This window comes from Lactuca saligna, chromosome 4, assembly GCF_052625555.1.
Source record: "Lactuca saligna cultivar CGN05327 chromosome 4, ASM5262555v1, whole genome shotgun sequence".
Classification (NCBI taxonomy): Eukaryota; Viridiplantae; Streptophyta; class Magnoliopsida; order Asterales; family Asteraceae; genus Lactuca; species Lactuca saligna.
The window spans coordinates 155,730,837-155,750,592 of record NC_136420.1 but is presented as its reverse complement, the minus strand read 5'-3'; the positions used below and the strand labels follow the sequence as shown (position 1 = coordinate 155,750,592).

The window sequence follows — 19,756 nt, the reverse complement described above, 5'->3', positions numbered from 1 at the left end:
AACTTAAAGGTAAAGTCAACACTACACCTCAATATCTTCCGTACTAGATTTTATTCTTAGACAAAGATTTCCCTTAAAAAGTGTTTAAATTATGAATATATAGGGTCTTATATGTCAAAATATGAGTTTGGGTGAAAATTGCACGTCAAAATCATGAAAAATAGGCTCAAAACGCTAAAGTAATCGAAAACCGGGTAGATAGTAGCGAACATGCGAGATCAGGGTCGGGGGTTCGGTCTTAGCCATTAGAATCGAAGGTAGGTTCGTTTGTCTGATGAGAATTGAGAGGAGGGTTCAGTCTAAGCAACTTCACATGGGAACATGAAAAGGAAGTGAAATGGAGTGAAGGCGGAAGAAGTGACCTAGGCCGAAGCTCGGATGTAGCGAAACAGACCGAACCAGAAGGTGACCACGATCCTGTAAGTAGTTTCGGTCTTGGCAGTGTAATGACGTAAATTTTCAAGAAATTGCTCACATTTAAATCACACTTTCATTCATAATAGTTGTAAAAATATCATTTGTATCACATATCAATCCATAACAATACATCCCAAGATCAAAACATAACCAAATCGATCGGTGTGTGTATGAGTCAAGCCGGCGCGTTCCCGCGATCGTCACTAGTACCTGAAACACATAACACAACACCGTAAGCATAAATGCTTAGTGAGTTCCCCAAAATACCACATACCGCACATACGCCTTTCCAGGCCATACTCTATGGGATCTTCCGATCCATGTGTCTCAGGGGACTTCCATATCGCACTCCGGTAGACCTTCCAGTCCTACCCGCATCGACCATCCGGTCCGTACCCTCTTGACCTTTCGGCCCATATCGTCTTTACCTTATGGTCCTTAACATACATAACTTACATAACACATAAATGTCATCTTAACCTTTCGGTCCTTATCATACATAACATGCATAGCACATACATATCACATAACCACATATAGCACATACATCATATCATACAAGACCTTCTGGTCACACATAGGTACCCTTCTAGGTACAGTATAGTGAGAAGACTTACCTTGGTATCTTGATAATCTCGAACTCTGTGAATCGGGTCTAGCCTCCGCCTAATCATAGCAAACACTTCACATTAATACATTTCCCCAAGGCTAGACTCCTTCCTTTCGTATCATTCTCAGGAGGGTAAAAGACCATTTTAACCCTCTCATGGCTTTAATACCCTAATGTTGATCAAATGCTAAAAGTCAACAAAAGTCAATCCTCCAGGTGCCTTCACAGAATCGAGGTGCGCGACCCATTACGCTGCGCGTATGGGGATTACACCCAACATAAGTCCCAGTTCAGCTACTTTATGGATTTTAGTCTTAAACGGTTAAGCCACCTCTCCAACTTCCAGATCTGACTCCCTCAAAACCTCTTATTCCATAAAGTTGGAACCATTAAGCCTTTGCATGGCTGAAAGGCCCTTACACCCTCAAAACACCTTTCCTCTTTCCATATTGGGTCCAAATCTCATGCATGACTCAATATCCATGACCAAGATAGGATTTTTATGAACTTTCATCACATAATGCACTGGGAAATGCCAGATCTAAGCTTATGGATACCCTTTGCACAAAAATTCTCCACCTTTGAACCAAAAACCCTAAAAATGGGTCCATAAAACAAAACTCATGAAATGCAAGGAAAGCTTTGAGCTTTTTACCTCAAAAAGGAGTTCCAACCTCTAAAGAACTTGGATCTACTCTTGCTTTCCAACTTCTAGCTCGAAAAATGGCTTCCTCTTCTCCTTCTTCACCTTAAAAAGGCACCTTCAAGCTTAAGAACACACACACTAGCTTAAAACGGGTTTTCTGCTCTCTTAAGGCTCACTCAAAGAAGTATGATGGCTGGGGTAAAGGAATTAACGTTCCTTTTATAGTGCATAAACCGTAATTAGGGTTTTCATCTGGGCTCATTACGCCTAGCGTAACCCTGGGTACGCCCAACGTACCCAAGCGAGTCTGCACCCAAAATAAGCGCGCGAGTACGCGCATCGTACACCTGATTACACCCAGCGTACTCATAAGTCCAATGTTCAACTTAAGGGACTTATCCTGACAACTTGAAAATGTTGAAGGGTTATAAAGCTTACCTGAGTTTCGGGATGTTACAATTCCCCCCCCCCCCCCACTAGAACGAGACTTCACCCTCAAAGTCTCATGCCGAAAATAACTCCGGATGCTGCTCCCGTATCTCTGACTCCGGTTCCCAAGTTAGCTTGGACCCTCTCCGATGTTTCCACTGAACCTGAACTATGTGCACCTCCTTGTTTATCAGAACCTTGGTCTTTCGATCCATGATTGTGATTGGCCTCTTGACATAATTCAAACTAGCGTCCACTTGGATATCCTCCAATGGTACCACTGCCGACTAGTCGGCTATACACTTCCTCATCTGCGACACATGGAAGGTATTGTGACTCTGGTCCAACTCTGCATGTAGCTCCAAGCGATATGCTAATCTTTCCACCCTCACAATCACCGTAAACGGCCTAATATACTAGGGCCCCAGCTTGCCACTCTTCCTGAAACGGATCACTCCTTTCCAAGGAGACACTTTCAGGAGTAGAAGATCCCCGACCTAAAACTCAAGCTCCGATCAACGCCTATCCGCGTAACTCTTTTGGTGACTCTGAGCAGTCAATAACCTCTGTCGGACCTGCTATATTCTCTGTCGTCTGGAGCATTATGTCTATACTACCCATCACACACTGCCCTACCTCACCCCAACAAATGGGAGTCCAACACCCCCTCCCATACAACAACTTAAAGGGTGGCATACCAATGCTCGATTTATGGCTGTTGTTATAGGAAAACTCAGCCAAGGGTAAGTACGTATCCCAACTCCCTCCGAAGTCCAATACACATGCCCGAAGCATGTCCTCGAGCGTCTGAATCGTATGCTCACTCTGCCCGTCAGTCTGTGGGTGGTATGTTGTACTAAAGTGCAGCCTCGTACCCAATTCTCATGAAATTTCTTCCAAAATCTGGAAGTGAAACGCACATCTCGATCTGAGACGATCAAGATCAGTACTCCATGTCGTGATACCACCTCCCTCACGTACAACTCTGCCAACCTCTCAGCAGAAGAGCTCTCACTGATAGCAAGAAAGTGAGTGCTCTTCGTCAACCTATCCACAATCTCCCAAATTGCATCAACACCCCTAGTAGTCCTCATCCATTTGGTGATAAAATCCATGGTAACCTATTCCCACTTCCACTCGGGAATCTCAAGTGGCTGCAACAAGCGATGCGGCCACTGGTGCTCAGCCTTAACCCTTCGACATGTTAAGCACCTCTCAACAAACCATGCTACATCCCTCTTTATACGTGGCTACCAATAATCCTTCTTCAAATCCAAGTACATCTTAGTGGCCCCGGGATGGATCGAGAACGTCGATCTATGCGCCTCCTCCATCAAGATGGTACGCGTTCCGCCCATAAACGATACCCAAACCTAACCCTGAAAGGTCATAAGCCCTCGACTATTGGTAACGAACTCCGATACCTTCCCGATCACCCGCTCACTTTTGCGGTTTTCCGGTCTCACGGTCTCCGCCTGGGCCCCTCGAATGGTGTCCAACACCGGAGTCATCACTGTCATCTGCATACAAATATCCCGAATTGGGGCGCTCTTCGCCATACGTCTCAAGGAATCAACTGCGACATTCGCCTTGCCTGGGTGGTACAGGATCTCGCAATCGTAATTCTATACCACGTCCAACCATCTTCGCTGGCACATGTTCAGATTGGGTTGGTCCATCAAGTACTTCAAACTCTTGTGGTTCGTGTAGATGGTACACCGAACCCCATAAAAATAGTCACACCAGATCTTGAGGGCGAACACCATCGCCCCCAACCCTAAATCGTGGGTGGGATATCTCATCTCATGAGGCTTCAGCTGCCTCGACTCATACGCTATCACATGCCCGTTTGCATCAGTACTGCACCCATCCCGAATATCGATGCGTCACAATACACCACAAAATCCTCCATCCCTTATGGGAGTGGTAGCACCGGGGATTCGCACAATCTATGATGAAGTGTCTCAAAGGAGGCTTGCTACTCCAGACCCTATGAAAAAGCAACACCCTTCTGGGTGTACTTGGTGAGAGGCACGTCGATCTTGGAGAAATCCCGGATAAATCTCCGATAATAGCCGGCCAACCCTAGGAAGCTTCTAATCTCGGTGGGTGATCTCGGCACCTCCCATCTCATAACTACCTCAATCTTGGCCGGATCGACCAATATCCCTTCTTGGTTAAGAAGGTTCCCCAAGAACTGGACCTCTCGTAACCAAAAATCACACTTGTCGAATTTGGCGAAGAGCCTCTACGACCTTAATACCCCAAGAATCTCCCTCAGATGTGCTGCTCTCGAGATCTCGAGTACACAAAGATATCATTAATGATCACGATCACCGATCGATCCAGCATCAGCCTGCACACCATGTTCATGAGATCCATGAACGCTGCCGGTGCATTGGTGAGCCCGAAAGGCATCACCACGAACTCGTAATGCCCATAATGAGTTCTGAATGCCATCTTCAGGATATCTTCATCCCGAACCCTCATCTGGTGATATCCCGACCTCAAGTCTATCTTGGAGAACTAAGACACTCCCTGCAACTGATCGAACAGATCGTCTATCCTCGGAAATAGATAACGGTTCTTGACCGTCAACTTGTTCAAATCCTGGTAATCAATGCACATCCGGTTTGAGCCATCCTTTTTCTTGACAAAAAGGATCAACGCTCCCCAAGGTGAGCTACTCGGTCTAATAAACTCCTTCCCTAGAAGCTCCTGAAGCTGCAAGGATAACTCCTGCATCTCTGGTGGCGCAAGGCAGTAGGGCGCCTTGGCTATAGGTGCTGCCCCCAGAACCAACTTAATACGGAACTCTACTTGCCTCTTGGGAGGCACACTTGGCAATTCCTCAGGAAAAACATTCGGGAATTCGCACACTATCGGGACCTCATCAACCGAACTCAGCCTCAGTGTCCTCTCGCATGTCCATCATATAGGCCACAAACCCACTACAACCCTGATGTAGACTCTGTCTAGCCCTCGCAGCCGAACAAAATGCTGACTTAGGATGGGTACCGTCGCCATACACTGTAAGTACTCCCCTACTAGGGTCTCGTATCATCATCAGCTGACTCTCGTAGTCTGTAACAGCACCAAAACGGCTCAACCAATCCATGCCCACTATGACACATACATCCCCCATCGATATCGGGACTAGATCAATCGGGAACTCCACACCGAAGATCTCAAGTGTACATCCTGGAATCATATTTGTGGCGTGCATCGCTCGCTCATTAGCTATAGAGACTTGTAGAGGCCGACTCATCGCCTCTCGTCAGATACTAATGTGCTGACTAAATGCCCAATAAACAAATGACCGACTCACACACGAGTCAAATAGCACCAGAGCAGGTACATAATTTACAATAAAAGTACCTACACACATCATAATATAAGCACAACACTTCATATTTAACATAAATAATCGAAAGAATACATACCAGCCACGACATTAGGCGCTAGACGGACCTCCTCCACTGTTAATTGGAAGGCTCTCCAGCAAGCCTTTGGTGCCTCGACCTTTGCCGGCCGAACTTCAGTAACCTTAGCAGTAAGTGCAGATCTCTGTGTTGATCCCTGATGCAACTGCGGGCACTTAGCCTTCCGATGATCCATCTGGTTGCAATGAAAGCACACCATAAATCCCTTGGGGAAATCCTTGGCGATATGCCCCTCCTTGCCACATTTGTAGAAAGCACCAGATCGACAAACCCCATCGTGTCCCTTGCTGCACTTTCCGCAAGTGCGGCCCTTCTGGCCCCAAAATCTCGAATCGGCGGGCTTGGCCCACTTGGCTACTGGTTGAGACTGTGTCGGCCGCCGATCCATCCTCTGAGACTCGGCCTCCTCCATGGCCTGCATCTCCAACTCAATCTCCCTCTTCCGGGCATTTTCCTGAAGCTCAACAAATATCTAGTAAGTCGAGTTCGATACGAACTCCCGGATATCCCTCCTCAAAATGCCCAAATACCGGATCATGCGTGCCTGCCCGGTGGACACATGCTCAGGGCAGAACATCGCCCTCTCATGAAACTTCCTGGTGACAACTGTAAGAAAATCAGTACCGTGCTTGAGGGTTAAGAACTCCTAAATCAACCATTCAGTCTCTACCGGGGGAACATACTTGTCCCTGAACATGGCGGTAAACCTCTCCCAGGTCACCTCAGAAATATCTGCTAGGGTGAAGCTCGCCGTCACGAACTTCCACCAATCCATCGATCCCAAGCGGAGCTGGTTCAAAGCGAACTGTACCCTCAAGTGTTCTGGACAAGAACACATGTAGAAACATCACTCGATATTAGCGATCCAACTCATCGCAGCAATCTGGTCCTGCGTTCCATCGAACTCTGGTGGCTTCGTGTTGCTGAACTCCCGAAACAACAACGAGTCACCTCCCTGAGGTCTGACAGCAGCAGTAGCTGCAATAGCCGCAGCCTCAGTCACTGCTGCATACTACTCATCAAAGGTCTTAATCAATGTGGTCTTGATAGACCCAAACATCTCTGGAATCTCGGCCCGGATGGTAGCAACCACCTCCTCATGAATCATCATGTGAATCTCCTCCTCGCTAACACCACTGCTCCCGGGTGTGTGGCATGTTCCGACCATGATGTCTCTCTGAAATACAACATAAAATATCAGAGAACTGCTCGAGTATACTCGCACTCGATAACACATTCCTACTTGTTTCCCTGTACCCAAAGGATTCTTACTTGGACTGCGCACTGATATGGTGCCTACGGTAGTACGAGCCCTTATACTACCATTCACACTGCATCAGTATTCATCCCAAGTCCTCCTCCTTGGATCCCAAATCACAAGTACTTCTACATCTCCTTAGCATAGGCTACCCTTCGGTAGATCTCTCATGAGATCCTCGCTACTACCTATTCACTCTCAAGCATCACATAACAACAAAATCCTTCCTAGGCTAAGGCATCACAAAATCAGGCCACTCTAGTCCTAATATGAATACCTAGCCAACTCTAGCATACATATCATAACATATCTCATAACACATAATGTAAGGGTATTTTGGGAAATCACCATTCGGGTGCTGGCTGATCATACACACGGCTCCGTTCTGCATTCTTCAAAACCATTTACTATTTTAGACAAATTGTTTATTTGATGAAAAACTTTCTTAATTCCTCAGTTTGAGTTCAGATTCTTCCGAAGATGCGCCGAATCCCTCAAACCAAGGCTCTGATACCAACTTGTAATGACGTAAATTTTCAAAACAATTTTTCACATTTAAAACACACTTTCATTCATAATAGTTGTAAAATGATCATTTGTATCACATATCAATCCATAACATTACATCCCATGATCAAAACATATCCAAATCCATCGGTGTGTGTACGAGTCAAGCCGGCGCGTTCCCGCGATCGTCACTAGTACCTGAAACACATAACACAGCATTGTAAGCATAAATGCTTAGTGAGTTCCCCAAAATACCACATACCACACATACGCCTTTCCAGGCCATACTCTATGGGATCTTCCGATCCAGGTGTCTCAGGGGACTTCCATCCCACGCTCCGGTAGACCTTCTGGTCCTATCCGTATCGACCTTCCGGCCCATATATATTGACCTTCTGGTCCTTAACATACATAACATACATAACACATAAATGTCATCTTAACCTTTCGGTCCTAATCATAGAAAACATACATACCACATAAATATCACATAACCGCATATAGCACATACATCATATCATACAAGACCTTCTGGTCACACATAGGTACCCTTCCAGGTACATTATAGTGAGAAGACTCACCTCGGTATCTCGAATAATCTCGAACTCTATGAATCAGGTCTAGCCACCGCCTAATCATAACAAACACTTCACATTAGTACATTTCCCCAAGGCTAGACTCCTTCATTTCCTATCATTCTCAGGAGGGTAAAAGACCATTTTACCCCTCTCATGGGTTAAATACCCTAAAGTTGACCAAACCCTAAAAGTCAACAAAAGTCAACCCCATGGGTTACGCTGCGCGTACCGAACATGTACGCTGGGCGTACCCGGTGCCTTCATAGAATCGGGGTGCGCGACCTCTTACGTCGCGCGTACTGGGATTACGCCCGACATAAGTCCCAATTCAGCTACTTCATGGATTTTAGTCTTAAACGGTTAAGCCACCTCTCCAACTTCCAGATGTAACTCCCTCAAAACCTCTTATTCCATAAAGTTGGAACCATTAAGCCTTTTCATGGCTGTAAAGGCCCTTACAACCTCAAAACACCTTTCCTCTTTCAACATTAGGTCCAAATCTCATGCATGACTCAATATCCACGACCAAGGTTGGATTTTTATGAACTTTCATCTCATAATACACTGGGAAAGGCAAGATCTAAGCGTATGGAGACCCTTTACATAAAAAGTCTCCACCTTTGAGCAAAGAACCCTAAAAATGGGTCCATAAAATAAAACTCATGAAATGCATGGAATGCTTTGAGCTTTTTACCTCAAAAAGGAGCTCCAACCTCTAAAGAACTTGGATCTACTCTTTCTTTCCAACTTCTAGCTCCAACAATGGATTCTTGTTCTCCTTCTTCACCTTAAATATGCACTTTCAAGCTTAAGAGCACACACCAGCTCAAACCAGGTTTTCTGCTTTCTTAAGGCTCACTCAAAGTAGTATGGTGGCTGGGGTAAAAGACTTAACGTTCCTTTTATAGTGCATACACCACAATCAGGGTTTGCATCTAGGCACATTACACCCAGCGTAACCCTGAGTATGCACAACGTACCCAAGCGAGTTTGCATCCAAAATAAGCGCGCGAGTACGCCCGATGTACACCTGATTACGCCCAGCGTACTCATAAGTCCAATATTCAACTTAAGGGACTTATCTTGACAACCTGAAAAACTAGAAGGCTTATAAAGCTTACCTGAGTTTCAGATGTTACAGGTAGATTCATTCCTTATGGTTTGGCTTCGGTTCTCTGGTCTCGGCTTTGATCCTTTGGTCTCGTTTCTTATGGGTTTCGCTTTTTAGGGTTTCGGACCTAAGAGGGTTCGGCCCTATCAGGCTTTTTCCAAGTAACCTTCCCGTTTTGCGCGGTTTTTGGCTAAGTTAAGCAGCAGGACGACCCCAAATGATTATAAAAAGTTTAGGGAGGTTATGAGAGAGATTTGGGAGAGATTTGAGATAAAGAGAGATAGAGTGAGAGTGATTGAGAGAGACTTTGTTTGTGACCTTTGTGAGTGTTTTGCTTTGATATGCACGGTTTGTAAACTCCGTTAAGCCTCGTTGTGAATGTTATAAGTCCCTGAAGAGTACGTAATAGTGTTTTTATCGAGTAGTTCCATCACTCACCGTGATTAAGGTTATAATTACTAAACACATGAAACTTTCAAGTGATTACTTTGTATTAACATAGCGATTTGTACAACTTTAAACGTAAGCAAAACCCTAATATACTAGGGTTGTCTAAGTTAACTGGTTTGACATGTTGACCTTATTTGACTTTTCTAGACTGAAAACTGATAGCTATCACATCATCCCCCATTAGACGGAATTTCGTCCTGAAATTAGCATTTTGACTAGGACTTCAGTAATTTGGAAAGAGCTGTAGATACCTTTTTTCATTTGATCCTCGCGTTCCCAGGTGAATTCTGGTCCTCATTTAGCGTTCCAACGGACCTTCACGATAGGAATACGAATTTGCTTTGTTCTTTTGATCTCCCGATCCATGATTTCAACCGGTTCCTCCACGAAGTGGAGACTCTCATTGACTTCAATTTCGTCGAGTGGTATCATGAGGGTCTTGTAGGATAGGCACTTCTTTAAGTTCGATACATTCAAGGTAGGATGTACGTTATTAAGTTCTCGTGGTAGTCGGATTTTGTACACCAAGGGGTCAATCCTGCCAAGGATTTCGAATGGCCCAATGTACCTAGGGTTTAGTTTCCTACGTTTACCAAAACATACCATACCGTTCCAAGGTGAGACCTTCAGTAGCACACGGTATCCAACCTGGAATTCCAAAGGTTTGTGTCGTTTATCAACGTAACTCTTTTTGTCGGTCACAAGATACTTTCAGTCTTTCTCGTATTTGATCAATCTTTTTCGTGGTTTGCCTTATGATTTCAGGACCAGTGAGGGTGCTATTTGGGACTTGCTCCTTTTCTAATTGAGTGTCCCCCACTTCAATCCAACACAAGGGTGATCTACACTTCCGACCATATAGAGCTTCGAATGGAGTGACCTTGATGCTACTATGATAACTATTATTGTAAGAGAATTTGATGAGTAGTAAGTGGGTATCCCATGCTTTACCAAATTCTATCACACAAGCTCTCAGCATGTCTTCAAGTGTCTGTATGGTTCTTTCACTCTGCTCATCGGTTTGCAGGTGGTAGGCTGTACTCATGTCCTGCCTAGTTCCCATGGATTTTTCTAAAGACTGCCAAAATCGTGAAGTGAATATACTATCTCTGTCGGAGATAATGGATATTGGCACTCCATGCAGTCATACAATCTCTTTAATGTAGGTTCTGGTCAGTTTCTCCATCTTGGCAGTCTCTTTGATTGGCAAGAAGTGCGCAGATTTGTTCAACATGTCGACGATTAACCAAATGGTATCCAGTCCACCCTTTGTCTTGGGTAACTTGGTTATGAAGTCCATGGTTATCCGTTACCACTTCTACTCGGGCATTTCTAGTTGTTTAAGTAAGCCTGATGGTTTTTTGTATTGTACTATAACCTTGGCGCAAGTTAGACACTTGCCCACATAAGTAGTAATCTCTACCTTAATGTTCGGCCACCAGTATAACCTCTTGAGATCCAGATACATTTTATCTGTACCTGGGTGAACGTAGTATCGAGTTTTGTGTGCTTTGTTCATGACAATTTCTCGGAACCCACCGAACTTTAGGGTCCAAATTCGATTCATGAGATAACGAGCTCCCTCTTCTTTGACTTCAAGGTTCTTATCCATTCCCCGCAATGCCTTACCCGTCACATTTTATGGTTTCAAGGCCTCTAGTTGGGCCTCTTTGATTTGCGTGGACATCTGTGAATGTATTGTCATTGTTAGTGACTTTATTTGACGTCCCGAGTATTCTTTTCTGCTTAAGGCATCTGCTACTACATTGGCTTTGCCCGTATGATAGTGAATCTCGCACTCATAATCATTCAGAAGTTCTACCCATCGTTTCTCTCTCATGTTGAGCTCTTTTTGATTGAGGATAAGCCGGAGACTCTTATGATCACTGAAGATAGTGCACTTTGTGCTATAAAGGTAGTGTCTCCAAATCTTCAGGGCAAACACTACTGCTCCCAACTCGAGGTTGTGGGTAGTGTAGTTAACTTCGTACATTTTAAGTTGTCTCGAGCATAATCGGTGATCTTTCCTCTTTGCATGAGTACACATCCAAGACCTTGATTTGAAGCGTCGCAATAGGCCACACAATCCTCAGTCCCTTCTGGGAGTGACAAGATAGGTGTGTTGCACAGGGCTTGTTTCAACGTTTGGAAGGCATCCTCTTGTTTAGCCTCCCAATTAAACGCTACACCCTTCAAAGTCAGGGTGGTGAGTGGTTTTGCGATCTTGGAGAAGTTTTGAATGAATCTTTAGTAATATCCTGCAAGCCCTAAGAATTGTTGGATTTTGGTTGGTTGTGTGGGTGCAGTCGAGTTTTCGATCACCTTTATTTTAGAGGGATCCACATGTATCCCTTTTTCACTAACCACATGGCCAAGGAAAGCCACTTCTCGGATCCAAAATTCTCACTTAGAGGGTTTAGCATAAAGCTTCTCGGCTCTTAGTGTCTCCAATATTAGTCGTAGATGCTGGTTGTGCTCTTCATTGCTCCGTGAATAAACTAAAATATCGTCGATGAATACGATTAAGAATTTGTCTAAGTAAGGTCGGCACACTCGGTTCATTAGGTCCATAAACACCACAGGCGCGTTTGTTAGACCGAAGGGCATCACCATAAATTCGTAAAGACCGTAGTGCGTTCTGAAAGCTATCTTGGGAATATCATCTTCTTGAACTCGCAGTTGTTGGTATCCTGACCTCAAGTCGATTTTTGAAAAGTAACTCGCTCATTGAAGTTGGTCAAAGAGGTATTCGATTCGGGGTAGAGGATATCGCTTTTTGACGTTGAGTTTGTTTAATTCTCGATACTCGATGCACATGCGAAAAGATTTGTACTTCTTCTACATAAAGAGGACTGTTGCTCCCCAGGGTGAAAAGCTCGGTCTAATGAACCCTTTGCTTAACAGCTCGTTCAATTGACTAGACAGTTCTTGCATTTCTGCCGGTAATAGGCCGTCTGGGGATTTGGCTACATGGGTAGCTCCGGTTACCAAGTCGATTCGAAATTCGACTTGTCGTGCAAGTGGTACACCTAGAAGGTCTTCTAGGAACACGTCGACAAAGTTGCAGATCTTCGGGATGTCTTTTATATCCTTCAGTTCGTGTTTCTTGTCTACCACTTTGGCTAAGAAGGTATGGTATTCCTTTCGGAGGTACTTTTGAGCCTTGACGTAAGAAATGATCTGTAAATTTGTACTAGGTTTATCGTCGTAAATGAGAAGGGTTTTTCCAAATAGCAGATTAAGGCGGACGACCCTTTCATAACATAAAATGTCGGCATGATGAGAACTTAACCAATCCATACCAACGATGATGTAGGAACTTTTTACCGTGACTAGCATTAGGTCGATTTTGAACGAATGATTGTCTAGAGTGAGGGTACACCCTATGTGTATATCACTAGTGCGCTCTGCCGTTCCGTTTTCCATTTCTAGCACATATGAATGTTTTAGTGACTAAGGATTTTGTTTAAGTAATTGTTTGTATTAATGGCTCACGAAACTCCTCTCTACCCCACTATCGAAAAGTATGCATGCATATGAGTTATTGAGGAGGAACATACCGGTAACCACCATGGGATCCTTGACTGCTTCTCTGTGTCCTATAGCCAGAACTCTTCCTACACCCCCAACATTGGCATTTCGTTCCTTTGGGAAGTCTCATTTGAAGTGCCCCATTTCCCCATAGCCACAACAGACTCGACTTTCTTCGGTGTTAGTGACTTGAGTGATGGGCTGGGCTAGCACTTTACAGAATCGAGCAGTATGCGCCTTCTTGTTGCAATTGTTGTAGTGCATTTCCCAACAAGCACTGGTGTGGGGGAATTTGCACTTGTTGCACTTGGGAAGGGTTCCCGTATATTTTTTTAATGGTGTTGGAGTGGCAGGAGTACTGGCAGCATGGAAAACAACTTCCTGTTGCTTCTTGGCGGAGTCTAGTATTAACTGTTTCTTCTTGTTGCTCCAAAATTTTCTTTTATTGCTTCCCCCTCTTGCTTGATTAGGGGCGGTGATCACAGTACCATGGTTGGCCCTATGATCGATAAGTTGTTCTGCATATTCCTTGGCATTGTTAAAAGTAGTGGGTCTTGAGGCCAGCACACTATCTTGAATCTGAGATGATCGTCCCCAGAGGTATCATTCCATCTTCTTCTCTTCTGGAGTGACTATTGTTGGGAAAAGAAGTACTAGGCCATCGAATCAGGCAATACAAGTTTCAAGGTCAGAGCCCGACATCTTGAATCTCTAGAGTTCTTGTTCAAGTTTTTGCACCTCGCCCATCGGGAAATCCTCCTTTAGCATCATAGTCTTCAATACCTCTCAGCCCATGGAGTTAGCCACTGCAAGAGTAAGTTACTTAGCTCGGCCATTCCACCAAGTAAGGGCCCTGCCGGTGAAAGTGAATGTCACATACTTGACCTTGCTCGTTTCGGGACAAGCACGAACTTCGAAGACTGCTTCGGTCCTCTCGAGCCATTGCATTAGTGTGCTGATACCCCCACTTCCATTGAAAGAATCGGGCTTGCCATTGGCAAAGTCATTATAAGAGCACTCTTTTGTACCCTCCATACTGTCCCCATCATTAGAGTGTGTAGCACCAGATCCAGAACCGCCGACACCATTGGTACCCATTTGTCACATTGCAGCTGCCATGACCGCTGTTACCGCAGCTTGAAACATCATGGACTCAAACTATGGAGGTGGTAGTGGAGGAGGTGGTGGTGCTGCACTGCTGGAAGGTCTGGGATTTTTCCTTAGCAGCATAGTTCAGTCTTAAGTTTCCAAGACGAAAAGTTGGTGAGTCTTCAATAATAAGGATGATTCAGGTGCTATTTCAGCTACATTATCTCTACAATGTCCCGAATTTTATTGTATTGGCAAGCAATTCATAAATAAATTCTATATAAGTAAACTTATGAATTTAGTAATAGTGACTCAACCGAACACTTGTGTTCTGCTCTATGGCTGATCCACTCCTAAAATTCACTCGTCGTACGCCAGTTACATGTAATTACATTTTTATAAACTGTTGAACCTAATGAGTTCGTCCTAAGTCCACAACCAAACAAGGAACATGTCCTAAGGCGGACTCACCATTTTTAAGTCGATCACCCATTAATTACATATAACTTCTAGGTACACCTTAAGAATTTTAGAGTTATCATATGCAAATTGATTGTATTATCATGTTATGAGATCCAATGCCAAACATCCAACAAAATAAGTGCAAGTCAATTTCATTGATATAACTTTAGTACATATTGCTTAAGAAAATTTGACCTCATAGGAGGTCTACATTGTTGGATTAGTGTCTAAGTCCATAACTATTTTGGTATGCACTTGACCCGATGGTGCATGGTCCTTTTGGGTTGCCTTCACCAAAGCAACTTGATAGGATGAATTATGGAGAGAAAGGATTAAGTATGATTTATTAATGTATTATGAGAATAATATATTAAAGGAGAAATCATATTGTTTAATTAATATTAGTCAATAATTAATTGGTAATTAGTTTTGTGACTAAAAGAGATTAATTAAACTTAAGGGACTGGAATTTTAATTATAAGATAATTGAAATTTGGGCTATGGATTGCCTTATATTAAGGAGTGGACGGATTCGATGGGAAAGCCCATGAGGAAATCGTCCAAGGTCTTAAGGAAAGGAATCTATGGGTTGCTTAGGGCTTAAGCATCAAATTTAGGGTTTCCTTGTTAGATATCCCTAATAGCCTAAATATATATACATCCCTTATGACCCAAAAATGAGGCTAAGCATCCTTATAGGGTTTCACATGTTTTAGGGCAGCCTCCATCCTCTCTCCTCTTCATCCTCTTGCTCTTGGTGTTTGTGAACCATTAGAGGAGTGACATTTGTGACTCTGAGATTTCTAAAGTCAATACAAGGAGGAATTGAGATTGTTATTGCTACATAACAATCAAGGTATGATCTTAAACCTATTCTTATGTTAATATGATTACTTGTATGCTAGAATTATGGTTTATAGTCTTGGATAACTTGCATGTACAATAGAGAAACCTAGATCCAAGCATTAGGGTTTGTATGAGCACATAGGATGCTCTTATGACTAAAACCCATAAGTGATATCAGAGCCTAGATTGGTTTCTATTGTATTGATGCCTTGTATGTTGAAAAGATTTGATTTTTGTGGTTCTGCATCATAGACTCGGCGAGTCCCACTGTGGACTCGGCGAGTTGCCCCTACTCGGCGAGTCCAAGGGGGTACTCGGCGAGTTCGAGCGTCAGATGGAGCTATTTCAGGATTTCTTGCTGTTTATTTTTGAAATACTTGCCTTTATCATATTAGATCAATATAAATCCGATTTTATGATATATATGAGTATATTCTTGATCTAATTAAAGATATTTATCAATTAATAAAATATCTATTTCCTTATGTGATAATTGATTAATTATTTTGATTAAATTGGTAAATTGTTTTGCAAGAAATCATTAAATAAATCAAATATGGATAATTATGTGATTAAATGTTAATTTAGATTATTTGTTATTTGATCCTTGTTGTTATGAAAAGTTTCATATTTTCCCCTTTAGGTTTTATAGTTTAAATTTGAACCCAAAAGTTTTGTTGTTTTAAAATTTAAATAGTTGAAACCCTAATGTTTTGAAAAATGTTTCAAAAACTTGCCCTCATGTTTCGGAATTTAAATTTTGATTAATAGTTTAATTTTGATGTATATTTAAATTCTAAACCCTTATGTTTTTGAAATGTTTCAAAACCTGCCCTCAAGTATTGGAATTTAAAAGTTGATTAAAAGTTTAATTAGGAATCTTAAATTCTAAAACCCTAGTAATGTTTTGAAAAGTTCAATTCACACCCTTATTGTTTTATTAATTAATTAAGTTGTATAATTAAAAGAGGTTTAATAAATCACTACTAGAAAAAAGGCCTTTTATGACGCTCATTGCGCGTCGTAAAACGCTCAGACGACGCGCAAATGCGCGTCAAGGAAGGCCCTGTCATAAAGAGAGACGATGCGCATTTACGATGCGCATTTACGATGCGCATTTACGACGCGCGTTTACGACACGCAATGCGTATCAAGGAAGGTCTTGTCATAAAGGAAGACGACACGCATTCGCATGTCGTAACCTTACGATGCGCGTGTTAATGACACGCAATGCGTATCAAGAAAGGCCCTGTCAAGAAAGGCCATGTCATAAATGAAGATGACACACATTTTTGCGTATCATAATTTCAAATGTTTAAAAAAAATATTTTTAATAGATTTACTAATTTTTAAATTAAATTTGAATTTAATGCCTCATAATAGAAAATAAAATATCATTAACAAAAAATATAATCCATTTCATAAAATTTAATGTCATATACAAATAATCATTCCAATAGTAAGTAAATGTAACACATTGCTAATATTGCATAATATTTATTATTGAAAACAAAACATGTACAACATTAAAAGAAACCCTTGAATAAATTCTCCTTTGACAATCACCTTTGACAATTTTCTTTCTAAAAGAATAACCTGAATGCAAGAACTTTGAGAGGCTGCAAGGCACTAATATGTCAAATTTGTTTGTCTGCATGTTTTCAGCCAAATATAGGAAATTTCAGGAGTATGTATACATGTCATTTACATATATATATATATATATATATATATATATATATATATATATATTGACATAACATAAAGCATACATTGACATAACATAACTAATTCCAAACAATTCAAACATGACAAAGGGAAAACAAAGGTGGCATACCTGATGCATTCACCCTCATCTTACAAGAAACCCTGCATTTGCTTCAATTTTCCAATTTCACGTTTCAGGTATCGATTTAAAGAATTGGTGGGGTCGCAAGCATGACGTACCGGAGGGCGTTTCTGTCAGCGATCGATACGCAATCGTACCCCGTTTGGGATCGAGCCGTTTGGAACGTGGATCGTGACTACTTTGGCGAATCCTGTGACTATGGTCCCCAACTCCTCCACGACTCCATGGAACATTTACACAATACCCTTCTCCACCCATGGACCCCACCTGATAACATATATAAGAGTGAAATGGCCATTTTACCCTTCTCGATGTAAAAAATGAGAGAGAAAAAAAAATTAGGGTTATGTTTACCTCATGGGCAACGCCTGTACCAGGGTAGAATTTTCCACCTTCATGTCTATGTAAGGATATATACAACACCTATAACAATTAAAACCAGTATCATCAGAAATAGTCAGATAGTAATCTACAATGTTATTTATGTTTTAAAATAAATTAATCAACTATATTGTTTTATATTTATGTTGAGTTTCATTTTTTTTATAGGAGAATGAATGATAGTTAATTTTACATGGCCTCCTGCAATTTATTACCAGGAAACACTTATAGTGTTTATGTTTTTTTTAAATATCACAAACTCTTTGTGGTTAACCAAGAAAAAAATTATTTCTGTGGTTAAACCAAAAAAAATACAGAATATGGAGTTAACCATATAATAATAATATCATTAAGTTGAAGAAAGTAGTATCAATTATTGCACGAATAAAAATAATAAAAATAAAATTACTGTTTTGTTCTGCTCAAATATTTCTTGAGTTCCATTTCCATGGTGTACATCCTGTAAATAAATAAGGTTAGATAACTACAACTCATAGTTTTTTTTTTATTTAATTACAAAGATTATTACCCAATCAACAATCAAGACTTTTTTTGCTCCTGCAGCTTGTGCTGCTGATGCAGCAATGGCTGCATTGTTATGCAGACAGAATCCCATTGCTTGTCTCACTCCAGCATGATGACCTGGAGGACGCACCTGACCCATGACCCATGACCCATGACCCACGACCCATGATCCATCAAACATAAAGATTAATGTACCTAGCAAATAACTGTTCTCTAATATTACAAATTTTATAAAATTTTAATTTGCAAAACTAAAAGATTAAACATAAAAGCTCATTAGAATCCAAATAACTGTTCTCTAATATTACAAATTTTATAAATAAAAATGGGTTATATTGCAAATTTTCATTCCATTCCTTCAAAATGAGAATTTACAAAAGAGAAGGAATCACACACACCTGCAGTTGCCAGGCTGGCAGCAATTGCTCGAAGACGATCTGGTCTTTCTGGATGAGGAAGAGACTTCCTTTCAACCTACAAATTATAAAGATCAAAAAATGATGACATCAAAGTTTTTTATTTATAAAACCATCAAGACTATTAAAAATAATTTTTTTTTAAAAAAATGAAAATTGAAATATCGGGAAGAATTCTTACTTCAGAATGAAGCAACATCCTCTCATCCAAATTAACAAAAGTAAAGGTCATATAAAACTATGTTAAAAAACATTTGATGTATAAAAACTAAAAAGAAACTTTTGCAAGGTCTTACAAAATTCTTCATTTGAAGATGACACTAACAAAATACTACCAAAAAATCATATCCAAAAACCACAAAAGAACATGCTTCATACCATCCTCAGTCAAACAAACTGAATCCCATATCCTGCAAAAAAATATGAAAAAAAAAGATAGTCAAAAACATGCAACCATAAAAAAAAAGTTTAAAAACAAACAATGAAGATCAATGGATATAAAAGAGCTTACATCATCGGACTCTTCTTTCTCTACAACTTTCTCCTCTTTCTTTAGCTCAGCTGCAGCGGGAGCAGCACCACTACCACCTGTGGCGGCAACTGCAACACCACCACTGCCACCTGAAGGAACAGAAGCCAACTTCTCCCTTCCAGATGCAATCAATTCGGTGATATCTTTACCCTTAACCTCTGACAAGAGTAATTCAACTCTATCTTCATCAGCATCAGCTCCAACTGCATTAGTGAATATGATCATTATAATTGCCATTAAGCAAATCATACAGTTTATGAAGTTCAGGGTTTACATGGATGCAACATGGCACCTTAATTAGTGAGGACTGTTGGAACAGGTCCCAACCTTCTCACTCACACAACACAGATATATATATATATATATATATGTATGCAGAAAGCAAATATAGAGATATGAAAGTACTTTGGACTCAAAGCTGCTGCACACTGACTTCTCATATTCAGAAAACAAAGGCTATATATATAGCCTGTAGTACATATCCAATGGAAACGAACTAAAACAGTCTACAAGGTTCTTATCTCTTGATCTTGCTAAACTTACTATTTTCTTCCTTGATTCTAACTTTCTTGTTTGGTCACTTCGAATCTTATTACTTGCTATTCAAACCACTTAGGTTTGATCTTGCTATCTTGCTTCAATCTTCCTTTATCTTGCTTAGACTCTTGCTGTACCT

At 41.4% G+C, this 19,756-nt stretch overlaps 2 protein-coding genes across 2 annotated transcripts; both read right to left on the bottom strand.

Annotated features, from left to right (window-relative positions):
• Window positions 1-17,271: 17,271 nt before the first annotated feature.
• Window positions 17,272-18,780, bottom strand: LOC145040276 (histone deacetylase 15-like). Its single transcript, XM_078988225.1, has 6 exons — window positions 18,730-18,780; window positions 18,531-18,606; window positions 18,137-18,345; window positions 18,017-18,067; window positions 17,581-17,649; window positions 17,272-17,493 (listed from the first exon to the last, which is right to left on the bottom strand). The coding sequence occupies exons 1-6, from the start codon at window positions 18,778-18,780 to the stop codon at window positions 17,272-17,274; spliced, it is 678 nt and encodes a 225-aa protein (XP_078844351.1).
• An 11-nt stretch (window positions 18,781-18,791) lies between these two features.
• On the bottom strand, window positions 18,792-19,317 carry LOC145040275 (large ribosomal subunit protein P2-like). Its single transcript, XM_078988224.1, has 2 exons — window positions 19,060-19,317; window positions 18,792-18,958 (listed from the first exon to the last, which is right to left on the bottom strand). Exons 1-2 carry the CDS (start codon window positions 19,315-19,317, stop codon window positions 18,932-18,934), a joined length of 285 nt encoding a protein of 94 aa, XP_078844350.1. The 3' UTR covers window positions 18,792-18,931.
• Window positions 19,318-19,756: the final 439 nt, after the last annotated feature.